The 14237-nt window shown below is 36.5% G+C and overlaps 1 protein-coding gene across 7 annotated transcripts in view; it reads left to right on the top strand.

Moving 5' to 3' along the window:
* RFX3 (regulatory factor X3) overlaps window positions 1-14237 on the top strand; it is a 265614-nt gene that overhangs the window by 114481 nt on the left and 136896 nt on the right. For all 7 annotated transcript variants that reach the window (XM_074330486.1, XM_074330488.1, XM_019730013.2 and 4 more), the window contains one exon: window positions 4743-4867. In XM_074330486.1, the coding sequence (XP_074186587.1) occupies window positions 4751-4867 (117 nt within the window). In that variant the 5' untranslated portion in view covers window positions 4743-4750. The remainder of the gene's footprint in view (window positions 1-4742; window positions 4868-14237) is intronic.

The raw sequence follows: 14237 nt of genomic DNA on the forward strand, positions 1-14237 counted from the left end.
AGAGCTGGCTGTACAAAGCAGAACCGTTAACAGGCGGGTGTGTCCAACTGCTTAATTAGCCAGAATAAAAAGGTCCTTTGTCAAACAAGCATCTGTTGCTCTTGACACACCTGACAGCCACATTAGGCAAGGATGACTAAACTGAAATTGTGCATGTCTCTCCTGCAAGAATATACAGCTCATTTACATATGGGCTACATCATGGACAAACTGCAGGGGTTTATTTAGCTTATCAAAATGGATTGATGTGACTGCATTTGTGGCTGATAAACAAATACCACTTGAAAGGAAGTTGTGAAGGAACTAAACTAACCAAATTACTCCCATACATAAACAAAGCACCAGAAACCGATGCTAGATGAATGGAACACCTCAAATATACACACAAACCTTTATACTGGGTCTAAAACAAAACCTACAAGTAAAGCATGCTAAGGCACTACCTTCATATGATGCTCCTTGCTCTGCAGAAATGTTGGAAAGCTACCAGAATACTCTGAATATGTCAGTGGGCTTAAATGATCTGTTTAGCAAAATTTGGCAGGCGGGTTATATTCCTCAAACATGCTTTAACATTCTAATTGATCTGCTGTTAAATCTGGTCTTCAGAATTAATCAGGCATTTTACATGCCTCTGGAAAAATACTTGTTAGTTGGGTTATATGATGGCCTCAGTAGAACGAAGGAGAATACGTCCTAATTTCGATGTCAGAAAGAGAGGCTAAGGCTGTCCATTGTTATTGAAAGCATAGAGCAAATATGATGAATTGAAAATCCAGAGGACTGCTGTTCATATCAACAGTCTCTAGCTTTTCACTTGGAACCCCTATCATCATGATACTGCAAAGTAAATATATGTAGCGGTGACATCATGGGCTTTTGGGTCCTACAAACCTAGATTTGAATTCAGGCTCTTCCCTTACTAAATGTGTGGCTTTTGTTACGTAGAAATAATAACACTTCCCTTATAGGGGTCTTCTGAGGATTAAATGATATGTATTTCAAGTACCTAGCATATTGTGGCACCTGGAAAATACTTGTTAAATAAGAGAACTAATTATGGTTATGACTTTTTGAGTCAATCTCTGGAAGGGATATGATTGAGATCCTCTGAGGGCATGAGGCCTTGGCAAAGAGAACTTCTTCCTTTAAGTTGAGTAAGACAATGAAATCAGATGAGAATGAAGTTGTGTCTATTAAGGGAAAATGGAGACAAAACTGAGACTAAGTTCTTACCAAGGGGCATGACCCTACATTCCAGGAGCCAAGGAGATTGGATGATGAACCGTAACTTGGGAGTAAACAGATGTGCTGGAACAATTATTGGTTGTCCTGGCTTGGGTTTTGCGTGTCAGTTTTGATGTGGTAGGTACATAGAGCAAGAGGTTGGATGGAAAGTTCTCCGTGACTCTCTAACTTTAAGTTACATAAGCCATTGTTTTCTATCCCTCTTACTTTCCCCACCCTATTCTGTAAAGGTTACCCCTGTTGAATAGTTGGGATGCTTTTCCTTCTTTCTCACTCACCAGTTTGCTTTTCTTTACTTGTTTTACTTCTATCTGTACAATGTCTGTTATGAAACTCAGAACTTCCAACTTGGTCTAGTAGTTTCATGCATGAGCTTTATTCTTACGTCCAAACCCTCCTTTCCTACTTCCAGCTGTTTAACTTTGGTTAAGACTTCGTATCTCTGCGGCCTCAGTTGACTCATCCGTAAAAGGAAGAAATGAAGTTACACATTTCTGTTTTTTAAAGTGGTCAAAGCTTGGGTATTTATCCTCTATCTAAAAGAAGTAATCTAATATAAATCTTATCAATATTGTCTTAAACACAAAAAGTAATTTTCTGTTTTCAATATGGATTTGTAGGACTAAGTTTCTGGTTACCCCAAAAGGTGTCTTGAATTCCAGTGCCTGTAGGAGCTGAGCAAGTAAATGAGTTGCACCATTAAATAATTTGCCTATAAAACAATATGGGTTCACTTTTTCTACATTTTCAGCTTTTTCAAGAGAATCTGGAAATTTGTTTTTTTAACCCAAAGTTTTCTGATTTTTAAATGTTGGCAATTAAGAATTTTAATTAGTAGTCACTCTGAGTCTGTCTGTGCAGTCCATAGTATTCCAGTTTCTGAATCTGAGCCTTTTATCTTCTGATAAGCTCTGTCTGGTGGTTTACTTGAAATATTTAGGGATTGTTTTAAAAGTACATTTAATTTTTAAAGATACCTCCATTCTTTATATTCTTAATGTCTGGTCTACAACAGTGGATGTCAAAGTATGGGTGATACACCAAAAACGAGTGTGTAGACTGGTCTGCAATACAATGTATGTGTACGTGAGAAAACCTTGATAAAGCTCCCAGCCAGCATTGGGAGAAATAGGAGGGAGTTTTAGTGTGAGTGACGTCACTATAAAACTCATCCACTTTTGATAGAGCAGCTGAAACAAGAAGCCATAATTGACCACCCTGACTTCCTCATTTGTAGACTGCGTTGACAAGGCCAGCACTTACCTTGCAGTTGGGAACAGGGCCTAAGAAAACCTCAGTGAAGATGATATCTAACATCTCGTTCATTCCTCATTCCCTACAGAAAGGCATCGCCTCACTCTCACTAATAGCTCCTCTGCTGTAGCATAAAAGGCATCGATAGTCTATAAATATGTAATGGATCAAAGGTTGCTGGCTTTTCCTTTTTTGGGGTGAGGGGGGTATTGTTGTCCCTCCATGATGGAATAAAGAGGAAGAGGCACAGATTGGATTCCTAATGTTTATATCCCTTCCCCCAATTTCGGGAACCATAGTCTTTCAATAATCTTAATTAGGCAAGAGTTTTATGTAGTGAATACACTTCTCAAACATTTTAAGGTATGTCTGTAGTCTTAATGATAGTACAAAGGGGGGGGTGAGTGATTCGTGGTGTGTGTGTGCGCGCACGTGTTTAAATCAGTGCTTTTTTTTTTTTTAATGAGCCACCATTTGGGAGATTTCACGTAATAAGCTGAATTTTCATCTTTTGAAAGACTGGAAGAACTGGCAGCTACAGCTCAGCTTTCCCACAAATTCACAATTTCCTGGAGCTGAACATTTGCTGACCCAAATAAATGGGATGGTAGCCCCAGTTTCCGTCACATTCTTTCGATTTAAGCCCCTAGGCACCTTCACTCTGTGTATCTGAGTTTCCTCATCTATAAATGGAGATGATAATCATACCACCACATTGGATTGTTACATGGATTAACTTATTTATGAATTAACACAAAGTATTTAGAAGAGTCCTTCGCGTATGTTAAACAATCAATGTTAGCTGTTAACTGCTCAGTCTTTGGTATGTGCCAACGTTTGTCGTGCTACTTTAGGGTTTTGACTAACAGAAGAATAAGAATGATCACCTCAAGTGATGCCAGCATAAAGGTCTAGAAAGAAAAATCAGCATAGATTCCAAGTGGAGAGGCCTAGTCCCAGGTCTACTCCTGTCACCTGGAGCGAGTCTCAACCTCTCTGGGAGTTAGTTTCCTCATTTATAAAATAAGAAGAGTAGATTAGATGCCTTCAGTGGTCCATTTCTAAAATTGAGTGAGATGATAGAAAAGGTTTAGGGAACAATTGGAAGAGGTCATAGTGTAACGAGATGCTGAGAGGGGTTAATTTTCTACTTGAAAGAACTGAATACGCTTTCAGAATTTTTCTAAGGAAAATTAATGTTCACTATACTGTTCACAGATTTAAACCATAATGCAGTGTTTTTCTTAGGTTACCAATTAAATATTGTTTTTCTCCCCAGTAAAGAAAATTAGAATTCTGGTGTCTGCTCAATAGCAAAAAGAAAATAATAATAATAATAATAACAATAATAATAATATTTATTCTATTGACTATATAAATAGTAAAAGTGAATGTCAAGGCAAGGAAGTCTGAGAAACCATATCTGTTAGAGTACATGCTGCAAAATTTAATCCTGTGTTGGTAGGTCAGGCACATGAGAACTGAAAAATATGCCGTTTTCAATTGTGAATGACAAAAGATAATATTTCATGTCTTTGTTTATAAATCTCATTTATGCAATAGTGGTCCAACCCATCTTTCAAAATAGTAACCATTATTGATATTTGGCTCTCTTTATGTCAGAGTGTAACTGAACTTTGATTTTAATACCGTACCATACCACAGAATGAGAAAATTAGTGAGCTTGATCCTTTGGGTAAATTTAGGGTGTATCGATTGGTTTTTGGATATATATATATTTTTTAGGTCAGTGAATAGTAAATTTGAAAGTTGGAAAGGACCTTAGAAAGGATTCATTCTAAATTGTACACCTCTGGTGACATCCTGATAGTCCATCAAAGTGTCCAGAAAGTACAGTTTATGACATTTTTATCCAGTTAAGGTTTGTGTTCTGAGAATTGAGTACCTTGACATAATTTGGAGCTATAGTTTATAATGTTGAAACAATTAATAACAGATGAGACCTAAGGAAGGTAAATTTCAATGAGTTCAACCTTTATAGTTTCAAGATAAGTACTAATGGGGATTTTAAAAACGTGGACTAGTAATTTTCTGTATTTATTTAAAAAGTGGTCAAATATAAATATGCATGGGATAGTATGACAGTGTGTTGGGGTAAGAGGTCTTCAGAGATTTGAAAGTCTCAGTAGTCTCAGTATAGGATATTAAAAACAAATGGGATGTAGCTCATCGTGCAAGGGGAGCATTTTAACCTTAATTTCTGTTGTAATGTATTTCAGAGACCATCATGCAGACATCAGAGACCGGGTCGGACACAGGTTCGACAGTGACTTTACAGACATCTGTGGCTAGTCAAGCAGCAGTGCCTACACAGGTGGTACAACAAGTACCAGTACAGCAACAGGTAAGGAGCGCCTGTTTTTAGAGAAGATGCCGTGCCTTTCACTGTGCTGAGTCTTCAACGTAGCTGTGTCCAAAGGTGATTTGGATTATACTTTCTGGCACAACGGGCGCTCAGATAGGCCTCGTTCAGTTCTTAGGTTAAGCCAACAAAGGTTTCTTGAGCATTGCCTAGATGTGCTAGGTTCTTTCTGTGCTAGACTGTAGGAATACAAAGATAAAATACTCAAACTGATCCCTCCTCTGAGAGAGCTTCTTAACTCTCAGAGAGCATTTGTTCCTGAGTTGACCACTCTAAGTAGGTTTTCTCCTTCTCTTCCCCCCCACTTTTTTGTCACAGCTTCCTATTTCTTTCACATTGAAATGTAAGCAATTATATTTTTATATAATTGGATCTCAGTAGTACTTAATAAAGGAAAGGATGAAGGTACCTTACAAGGAGAGATTTTGCTTTTGTGATGTTTTAGAAAGTGTGTGGGCATTATGGTGACTGATAAATACTGTTTAATGAAAATTAAATTATTTTAAAGGTCTGGAGATCCAATTCATCCCATTTAAAAAATTGAGAATGGATTCCTCATCACATATTTACTACAGGGTTTATTCATTCTCGATACTTGGCTTGTTTTGGGAAGATACTGACAAAATAATGCTATTTATGCCAGCTAATAGTTTTGCGTGTGGATTGTGAACACATTGGCCTGTCATTTCTTCTAAAGAGTAGCGAGAAAATAAGTGAGAAAGATCATGTAAAGCGTTCTCTTGAGACTTGAGAATTGCTTGTAATTTCTTAGTATCCAAGATAATCTTGAGCAAATTTTGCTCTTACAATTATGAATAAGTAGGCAGAGGGGGTGTCTTCTCCTGAATGATAGAAAGACTGAAGGTTATAGTCTTTCAGGAGGTGGAAGTGGGCGAGGCAGGGAGAGTGCTAGAATCAGGAAGCGTCTTTGACTCTCATGGTAAATAAAGACATATGAAGAAGTCATTTAAGAAAAAATCTTAGGACGCTCCTCTTCCTGGTCTCTAACACACACACACACACACACACACACACACACACACGCACGCACGCACATACATCCTTTCCATCCCTTAATGTTTCTCATATGGTAGGTTGAACTATATGCAGGTTTTGAACTACAAAAACAATTTCATATGTTTCAACCTCATCCTTATGTTTTAATTTTTTGTAGCTCTTTACTCAGTGCTTACATTCATGATATATGTATAAATGCTATTCTAATCTAGCCATGTAGTGAGCTGTGATTGTCTTCTTTTTCTATAAAACTTACGTACTTTCCCTGGATTTAATGACCATATGTTTTCTTAAAGAAGGCTCTCAGATCATTCTGACCTGCTCCAGTCTGGATTGAATTCCTTTTGCTCTGCTCCCATCCTGGGATCTCCTTTTGCCATCATCCTGAGGTTTTTCGTTTTTTATGTTGGCTTTTCTGTTTCCTGAATCAATGTGTTAAATGTTCTGGATTTGCCTTGAGTACAACTTCGAGTAACTTCTTAAGAAATGATAAATGTTTGAGCTCTTATGTGTCTGAGAAGGAATGTATTTATCTTCACAGTTGTATGGTAGTTGGATGGATACAGAGTTTTGGGTTGGAAATAATTTTCTTCAGAGATTTGAAGGATTGCTCCATTGTCTTCTGGTTTACAGGATTGCTATGGAAAAGTCAAGCATCATTCTGATTTCTGATCCTTTATATGTGTCCTATATGTTTTTTTTCCTCTCTGAAAGTTTATAGAGTGTTTCAAATCCCAGTTTCTTGAAACTCATGTTGTATCTTGATGTGGACCTATTTTCATACATTGTGCTGGAACCTTGCTGTGTTCCTTTTCAAGCTGGACATTTATGTTCTTCAGTTCTGGGAAATTTTATTCAAATTTTTCATTTATTATTACCTCCTCTGTTCTTTCTCTCTCTTTCTCTCTCTTTTTTTCCACTTGTTTGACTCTTTGTTCTACTTTCAATATCATCCTCCAGCCTATCTATTAATTTTCTATCATAGTTGTAATTTTCAAGAGCTTTTAAAAATTTTCCTGTATGTTCCTTTTTATAACATTATGTTTCCTTTCCTGATTATAATATCTTTATCTCTCTCTCTCTAAATATATTAATTTTTTAAGTTATTGAACATTTTTTCTCTTTATACAGTCTGTTTCTTTCAAGCTACTTCTTTTTTTCTCTTTTAGAAGCTTTTCTCAGATGTCTGGGGATCTTTGGGTGCTTATTCCCAATTGTGAGGATAAAATGCTGGTTTGCATGCATGAGTGGGTCTTGTCGACTTCAGTATAAGGTCATATTCTGGGCTTTTTAAACGGGGACCCTCTGATATTCACCGTCTTTGTTTTTCCTCTTGGACTAGTCATGTTTTCAAAGAAGACTCTCCAGCTACCTGACTAGCAGCTGAATGTTTGGCTCCACCTGGCAGCTGAGTAGGGGAAGAGAGTTGGGTATTTCTTGCATTAATTCACTTAATCCTTCTCTTTTTCACATGGTATCACCTGTGTTTGGTCTTCCTCAGTGCGTACATTAAATAAAAACCTCCAAACTTTCACCAAAGTTATGGAGAGCCAGTGACTCCCTGCATAGAGTTATTAGAGGGGACCTGTTCAGTTCTTAAATAGAATCACTTTTTATAGTAGATACGTATATTAAAAACCCAAAATTAAACTACCAGAAGTGGAAAATCAGTATCATCAGACGTAAACAGAAGATTACACACACACACTTTATTCATGTCCTTATAAAAATATTCTCATGTACATATGGACCACATTTTGGAAAACATTGTGCTGTGCCATATGGGTCATTCCCAAAAGGCAAATTTTTTCGTTCCTCAAGTTATCTCTTTCCTCTTGGACATTCAAGGAAGGTGGTACTTTATGTCCCTTTTACACCAAGCATAGAAGGTGCAAACTCTCATTTTCTGCTTCCCAACAAAACATTTTATTTCACATAGTGGTTTGATGTGATATTTGTCTGGAGTTGCCTGTTACGTTGTCCTTCCAGGCTCATTGGGAAGGACTTTTTTTTCCTCTGTCTTTTTTTTTTTTTTTTTCTGTTAGAACAGTGTTCCGTTTGAAGCTCCCTGGTGCATTCTGACGCTGTCCCTGTGGATGTAAATTGTCTATAACTGATAAGATTAGGGCTATAGTAATTGCTTATGGCTTTAACATGTCTGTAATCTTTGTATTGTTAATGTGCTGATGTCATCTTGAGTTTTCAAACTGTAGTAGGATACCTTTAAAAGCTTCTAGCTTTTGTCACTGACGCATGATGGATATTAAAATCATGGTGTTGATGCCTAAGGAAATTACTTCTATTGATTAAACTTTTCATTGTGTCCTGGCTTGGGCCAGTTAGACGTAAAGAGAAAGCCTGTAGCTAAATTTTTTTAATGATGAGATGCATAATATTATATGTATTAGAATGTTGAGAAACCAAAACATTTTAAGATGGTAATATGTAGTTCTGTTTCTTCAAAGCCCTGAGGGTTCTAATTTCACTGTATAATAAGTACCCAATAAAATGTTGATTCTAAAGTTTTTCTTTTTGTTATGTTAATGTGGTGACTTGGACCACACCTAAGGTTGGGTGCTGGTTGTCAGGAGAAGTAGCTTTGAGATAAAAGATTTGGAACTTTCAGTTCTTCCCCCACCCCCACCTCAGAGGAAGACAGAGGGGTTGGAGTTGAGTTCCATTTCTAATGGCCAGTGAATGAGTCAATCATGACCATGTAATGAAGCCTCCGTAAAAACCCAGGACAGCTCTCTGGTCCTTTTTCAGGGAGCCTCTGGGTTTGTAAATCCATGGACATTTGGCAAGAGTGGTGTGCTAGAAGGCTATGGAAGCTTGGAGCCCTTTCCCACATACCTTGCCCTATACACTTCTTCCATTTGACTGTTCCTGAGTTATAGCCTTTTACAATAAACAGATGATCTAGGAAAAATAAATAAATAAATAAAGTTATTTTTATGATTTTTCATTTGTTCTATATGCTCTCAAGAACCAACTTGTCATCTTTCCTGGTTCAGGAGTGGTAAATTCTGAGCAAAGATTGCAAGGTCTTGTTATACTTATATAATATTTTATCAAATTTCCTATCTTTTGCAGTTGTTCATTATTTCACAAAACACCATTGAGTCTCAGCTTCCAAATATAGGTATTGTTGCCTAATTCAATAAAGTCTATAAAAATATTCAAGTTCAATATCTTGATTAGAAACCAGAATTTTGATATTATCCATTGTATCATCTTTATAAAAAGACTTTTCTGCCTGATGGGTCTCTATAGACTGACTAGAAATGAGCTGTTCTCCCTTTCCCTCCCCCTGCCTTTAGCGATTTGTTAGTTTCTTGTAGATTATCCTTCAAATTGGTTATTTTATATGTAAATCTTAGAGGTCTCATCCTGCTTCTCCTGGAATGAATTAATTAAAAGTCTAGAAGAGGTGAAAAAGGGAAATGCCTTCCTATTATTCCATTCTCTCCCATAGCTGGTCAGTGTAAATTTTTTTCAAGGTAGAACCGAGACAAAAGTTACAACTTTTATTTCTTGTTTAAACCTCGGACTCCAGGTATTTCACTAATGCTACTGACATTGAGAATAATTTCTGAACCACCTTGAACCAGGGCTTCAAGACCTTTTTCTCCTTTTCAAGTTTCTCAGTTTTAACTGCCCTCCAAACTATGGTTCCTTCTCTCTCTACTGCCTCTGCCTAGCTTCCTTTTTCCTTGGAAAAGGGCATGCATCTTTTCTTTCAAAGTGGGAAGTTGTGTTGTCTCTATATTGCTTCTTCTAAACATAACATCCCAGTACAGTGGAGCCTGTGGTTGAGGTGTTTTTTTTTCCTTTACTCTTTTTTTTTTTGAGTCCAAAGAAAGATTTTTGTTTTTTTCTCATAGAAGCTGCTGCCAACTTTGTTCAAATTCTTTTATTAGCAGAGATTGTGGTCTTTATCTTTTCCTGTCCAGGGACTCAGTCTGTTTCTAGTGGGTCTTTGGTATGTATCTGGGACATTGAATCCTCTTTTAATGTGATAAAAGTTCATTTCAAAATTATATTCAGATAAGAACCTTTGTTTTTCTATAAATCACCTATCTAGGCAGTGACTGTCTATAATTCGAATTATAGAAATGAATGAAATAGATACGTGGCTGTCTCCTTTTGGTTAGTATCAATCTGTCACATACGAGTATTTAGCATTTCCACGTAAGTAATGGCATATCGTGGAGAGTGAGCATATTATCCCTGTGGTCAAAAGAATGTGATGCTTTTTTGGGATAAAGAGATCCAACTGGAACTGTCAATTAGATGCTAGAAAGGGCAGTCATCATGAAGGGTAAACTTTAAATGAATTTTCTCCAATAGATCCTAGAGTATCTTTAAAATGATGTTTCAACCTTTAGGAAATAGATTTTACAAGTTAAACTTTGATGTGAATACTCCTGAGATCCTCACATTAGACTGTAGTTTTAGCAGTGGGTCATTTCTGTCTTCACTTTCGTTTGCCACATTTTTGTGATGTAGTATATCATCACAACCAGAAAGAAACTGTGATAATTAGGAACATACCCATGAAAAAGTTCTTTTGGTGGAAGCAATAAACAGTGATTAAGGAAAAAAATAAAGATTGCCTACAGTTAAATCCATAACAGAATCTTCCATTGGATCAAAATTTGATCAACAGTGTCTTAAATGGTCCCTTTGCTAGTTTGGAGCTAAGCATGAGGCAGTACACTCTATCGTTCTTGTATTTACCTTTCCATTGTGTCAGGGTCAAGAGATTTGCTTTCTGAACATCGTAGCTTTGATGGACATGAATAGAATTCCTTTCATTTGAGACCATTATCTCATATAATCAACAGAAGCAAAGACATTTTTCTCTGGTTTGTTCTTACTTGGGACTTGATTCCCATTGGCTTCGTTCCCTAAGGGGACAATGTTCTCATAAGTAAGAATGTGGCAGACATTCTAAAAGATGGGGTTACATTTTTAAATGAATTCTAGTTGAGTGGCTTTTTGTAAAAAAACAAAACAAAAGACAGTGATTTTAGCTCTTAAAGAGCATATTTACTTTTAGAACCAGAACTGCTAATTTCTAGTATACGATATAAAAGTAAGATGTTTTGAAGGAACGTGCTGATTTACAATTTAAATCAATTTTGTTGCATCAATCCAATATGACGGCCCTTTAGTTGATTATCTCTACTGAATATTTATAAATATAAAAAAACTCTACTATTTAAATAGTTGAGTAGTTATATTTTTTGATTCTGTTTAGTGATTTTAAAACTATTTTCTCATTTGGAGTTAGATCATTGTGATCAGTTTTGGATATCATATTTTAAGAGTAATATGCCAGGCACTCTGTTAAAGGATGGGGTTTCAAAGGTAATTTGACATGGTACCAGAGTGTGGGAAGCTAACTTTTGAGAGAGGTAGGTATTGTCATAGAATTGGATACCGAATGCCTCACGAGTAAAGGTGGAGATTGTTTTGGGGAGTAAGCATCAGCAATGCCTTCCCCAATGATGTTACCTTTGAACTGTTACTGAAGGAAAAGTTGGAGTTGACAAGAAAAACAAACTGGAGGAGGGTATTTCTGATATAGAAAAGCATGGAAGAGCACTAGGCAAATCAGGGAATCTGTATGGGGAGGCGAGAAGTCTAGGAAGTAAAGGATTTAGAACAATGTTGCCCGAAAAACTCTTGTGGGAGGTTTAGTCAGGTGACCTATTTGTGGTGTCTTGACATCTGTCTCCTCCCTAGTGTATATATTCTTTTCCCTCTTCAGTTGAGATATTTCTTTATGTATTCCTCCACTGCCAATTTTCTTGATGGAGACATCTATACTTATCTACTACATTTCCCCTTTATCTAACCACTTCTTAATGAGATTTGGATGCTATTCGTACAACTGTGGAGACTGTACACTTTGGACAGAGCCAAATCCAGCAGTATTCTCTAGGATCTTTCTGAATTTTTCCTTGATACTTGACATTGTTGACTATCAGATGTCTCTCTTGTCTCGTGGCTTTTGGGCTTCTTTTATTTCTTTGAGGGCGACTTCATCAAGGAAATAGGTTTTGTAGAGGTTGAGAGTGAGTTTCATAGTTAGAAGGTATGGGTTCAAATCCTACTGCTAGCCCTTTCTACTTATATGACTTTAAATGAGCTATTAACCTTCCAACTCATCCAATTTCCTCATGTATAAAATAGGAATAATAATTTTAGCTTATACTTAGCTACAAATATTAAATAATTCAGGATAGTACTTGGTATATAATACACTTTTAATAAATTTATTATTTTCATTGTTATTATGACTATTATTAGTAGTAGTAGTACTAATATTATCTGACTCTTCTAATATTGGGGTTTTTCAATCCCCTTTTATATAAGATTTGACCTGTGGTCTTCTGTTTTTGCCCTTACTCTCAAGTAAATCATCTTCTGTAGCTTTTATAGTCTTTATACCAGTTGCTTCCATTTTCTTCACTAAGCAAAAATCTCTGGTCCTTCCTTGGATTGAGTTTTGGAGGCTCAGGCTCTAGATCAGAATGGCACCCACTTTGTCTGACCTGCAGGGCAGTATTCTCCACCCTGGAGGGGTGCATTCACCATGGTGATTAGAGAAAATACCAGAAGGTTTCTCCATAAAGAGCAGGAATACCTCCAGTACTTTATTCAGCTCATGAAATATAATAATTTTGGATCAAGTACGGTGTTGTGCAGAGTATATAAGACTTTAGTAACTTAAGATAAGAATAATATATTAGTATTTTAACTAGCCTGATTAGAATTTGAATTTCTAGGTAGAAGAGACTTAAATTATTCATTTATTTCAAAAATCCAAAGGATCTCCCACAGTTGCATTGCAGAAAATTTTCTTCACCAGATCACTTAGTTGTATAGACTTATTTTAGTTGATTTTGATTTCATAATTTTGTTCTTAGAGATATATTTCCTATGAATATCTATTTTGTTTATCAAACTATTAATTTCAACATCAGTAGGTGTTTTTTTTTTGCTTGGAAAATTCAATTTGTCCTTACAAAATGTTTCAAGTGAGTAGAAAGTAGAACACTTTAGGATAACTGGTATCACTTATTATTTGAAAAAGTTTGGAACATAATTTAAACAGAGCACCTGCCCGCTTTGCCTAAGCAAATGAGAGGAATTATTTATTTGTGCTGTAAATACTCTCAACGTAGTAGATCTCAATTTTTATCTAAGTCTGTTTGCCATAGTATCTGAAAGAAAGGGAAGCTTAAGGTCCAAATAAAAAAAAAATGTTATTTATAATCTGAGCTGGTGAAGGGAGTCTTTCTAGGAAAAGTGACTTTTAAGCTAAGATTTGAAGACTAGAGATAACCAGTGCAGGAATAAAAGGAAGTGTTTTCTGAGTGTGTGTGTGTGTGTGTGTGTGTGTGTGTGTGTGTGTGTGTGTGTGGAGACCTGGTATCATAGAGAACCTGGTGGGTTTGTGGAACTGAAACAGAGTTGAAATAGCTAGGGGAGAGAATGAGAGGATTGAGTAGTGAAAGATGAGGTGGAGTGTTAGGTGGCTGCTGGTCAGGCAATATAAAGTATTTAAGTTTTCAGTAACTCTCCTTTTGAAGTTGTCCACTAGTCTACATTGTCAGAAATCCTTGAAGCAATGAATCATCAGTAAGAGTAGCTGCCATCTTCTGAGCACCTGTTTGTGTGTATTCCCTGTGTTGATGTTTGGCTTATTATTTCTAAAGCTTATAATAACCTGCAAAGTAGGTTGTATTCTTCCCGTTTTACAAGTGAGGAAACTGAGGCTCAAATAATTTAAATTACTTGCTTTGGATAAGTCATTTGTCCTTGACAGCCTGTGCATACATTTGAGAAGTACATTCTGAGGCAGTAATTACAAAATGTCTGTGTGTGAGGTTGATGTTGCATTTCTATTGTATTACCCATTTAACAAATGATTCTTTTCTTCAAAGTCTTCTTTCATGGAACCAGTAAATGCTGGGCAAGTAGTAGGTGCTCCATATGTATTGAAGGAATATATTATTAAGTTGGTGCAAAAGTAATTGTGGTTTGTGCAATTATTTTTAACCTTTGAAACCGCAGTTACTTTTGCACCAACCTAATACTACAAAAACAGCTCTTCTGATTGAATCATCATGTATGTGTGGGGGGCAGAGGAGTTGGGCCTTGTCCACTTAGCTTTCTCTTGCCCCTGACAGCAGTTCCTGATAAGCTTTTGTGGGATCTAGAGGGATATATGGAACACAGTTTGAGAATCATCTCTCCTGGAGTCTTTTGTAGCAAAAATAATTGTTTGTCAAAGTTCTTCAAGCTTGATACCTGTGTCAAA

Source organism: Rhinolophus sinicus, linkage group LG04, assembly GCF_036562045.2.
Source record: "Rhinolophus sinicus isolate RSC01 linkage group LG04, ASM3656204v1, whole genome shotgun sequence".
In the NCBI taxonomy this organism is placed as follows: domain Eukaryota; kingdom Metazoa; phylum Chordata; class Mammalia; order Chiroptera; family Rhinolophidae; genus Rhinolophus; species Rhinolophus sinicus.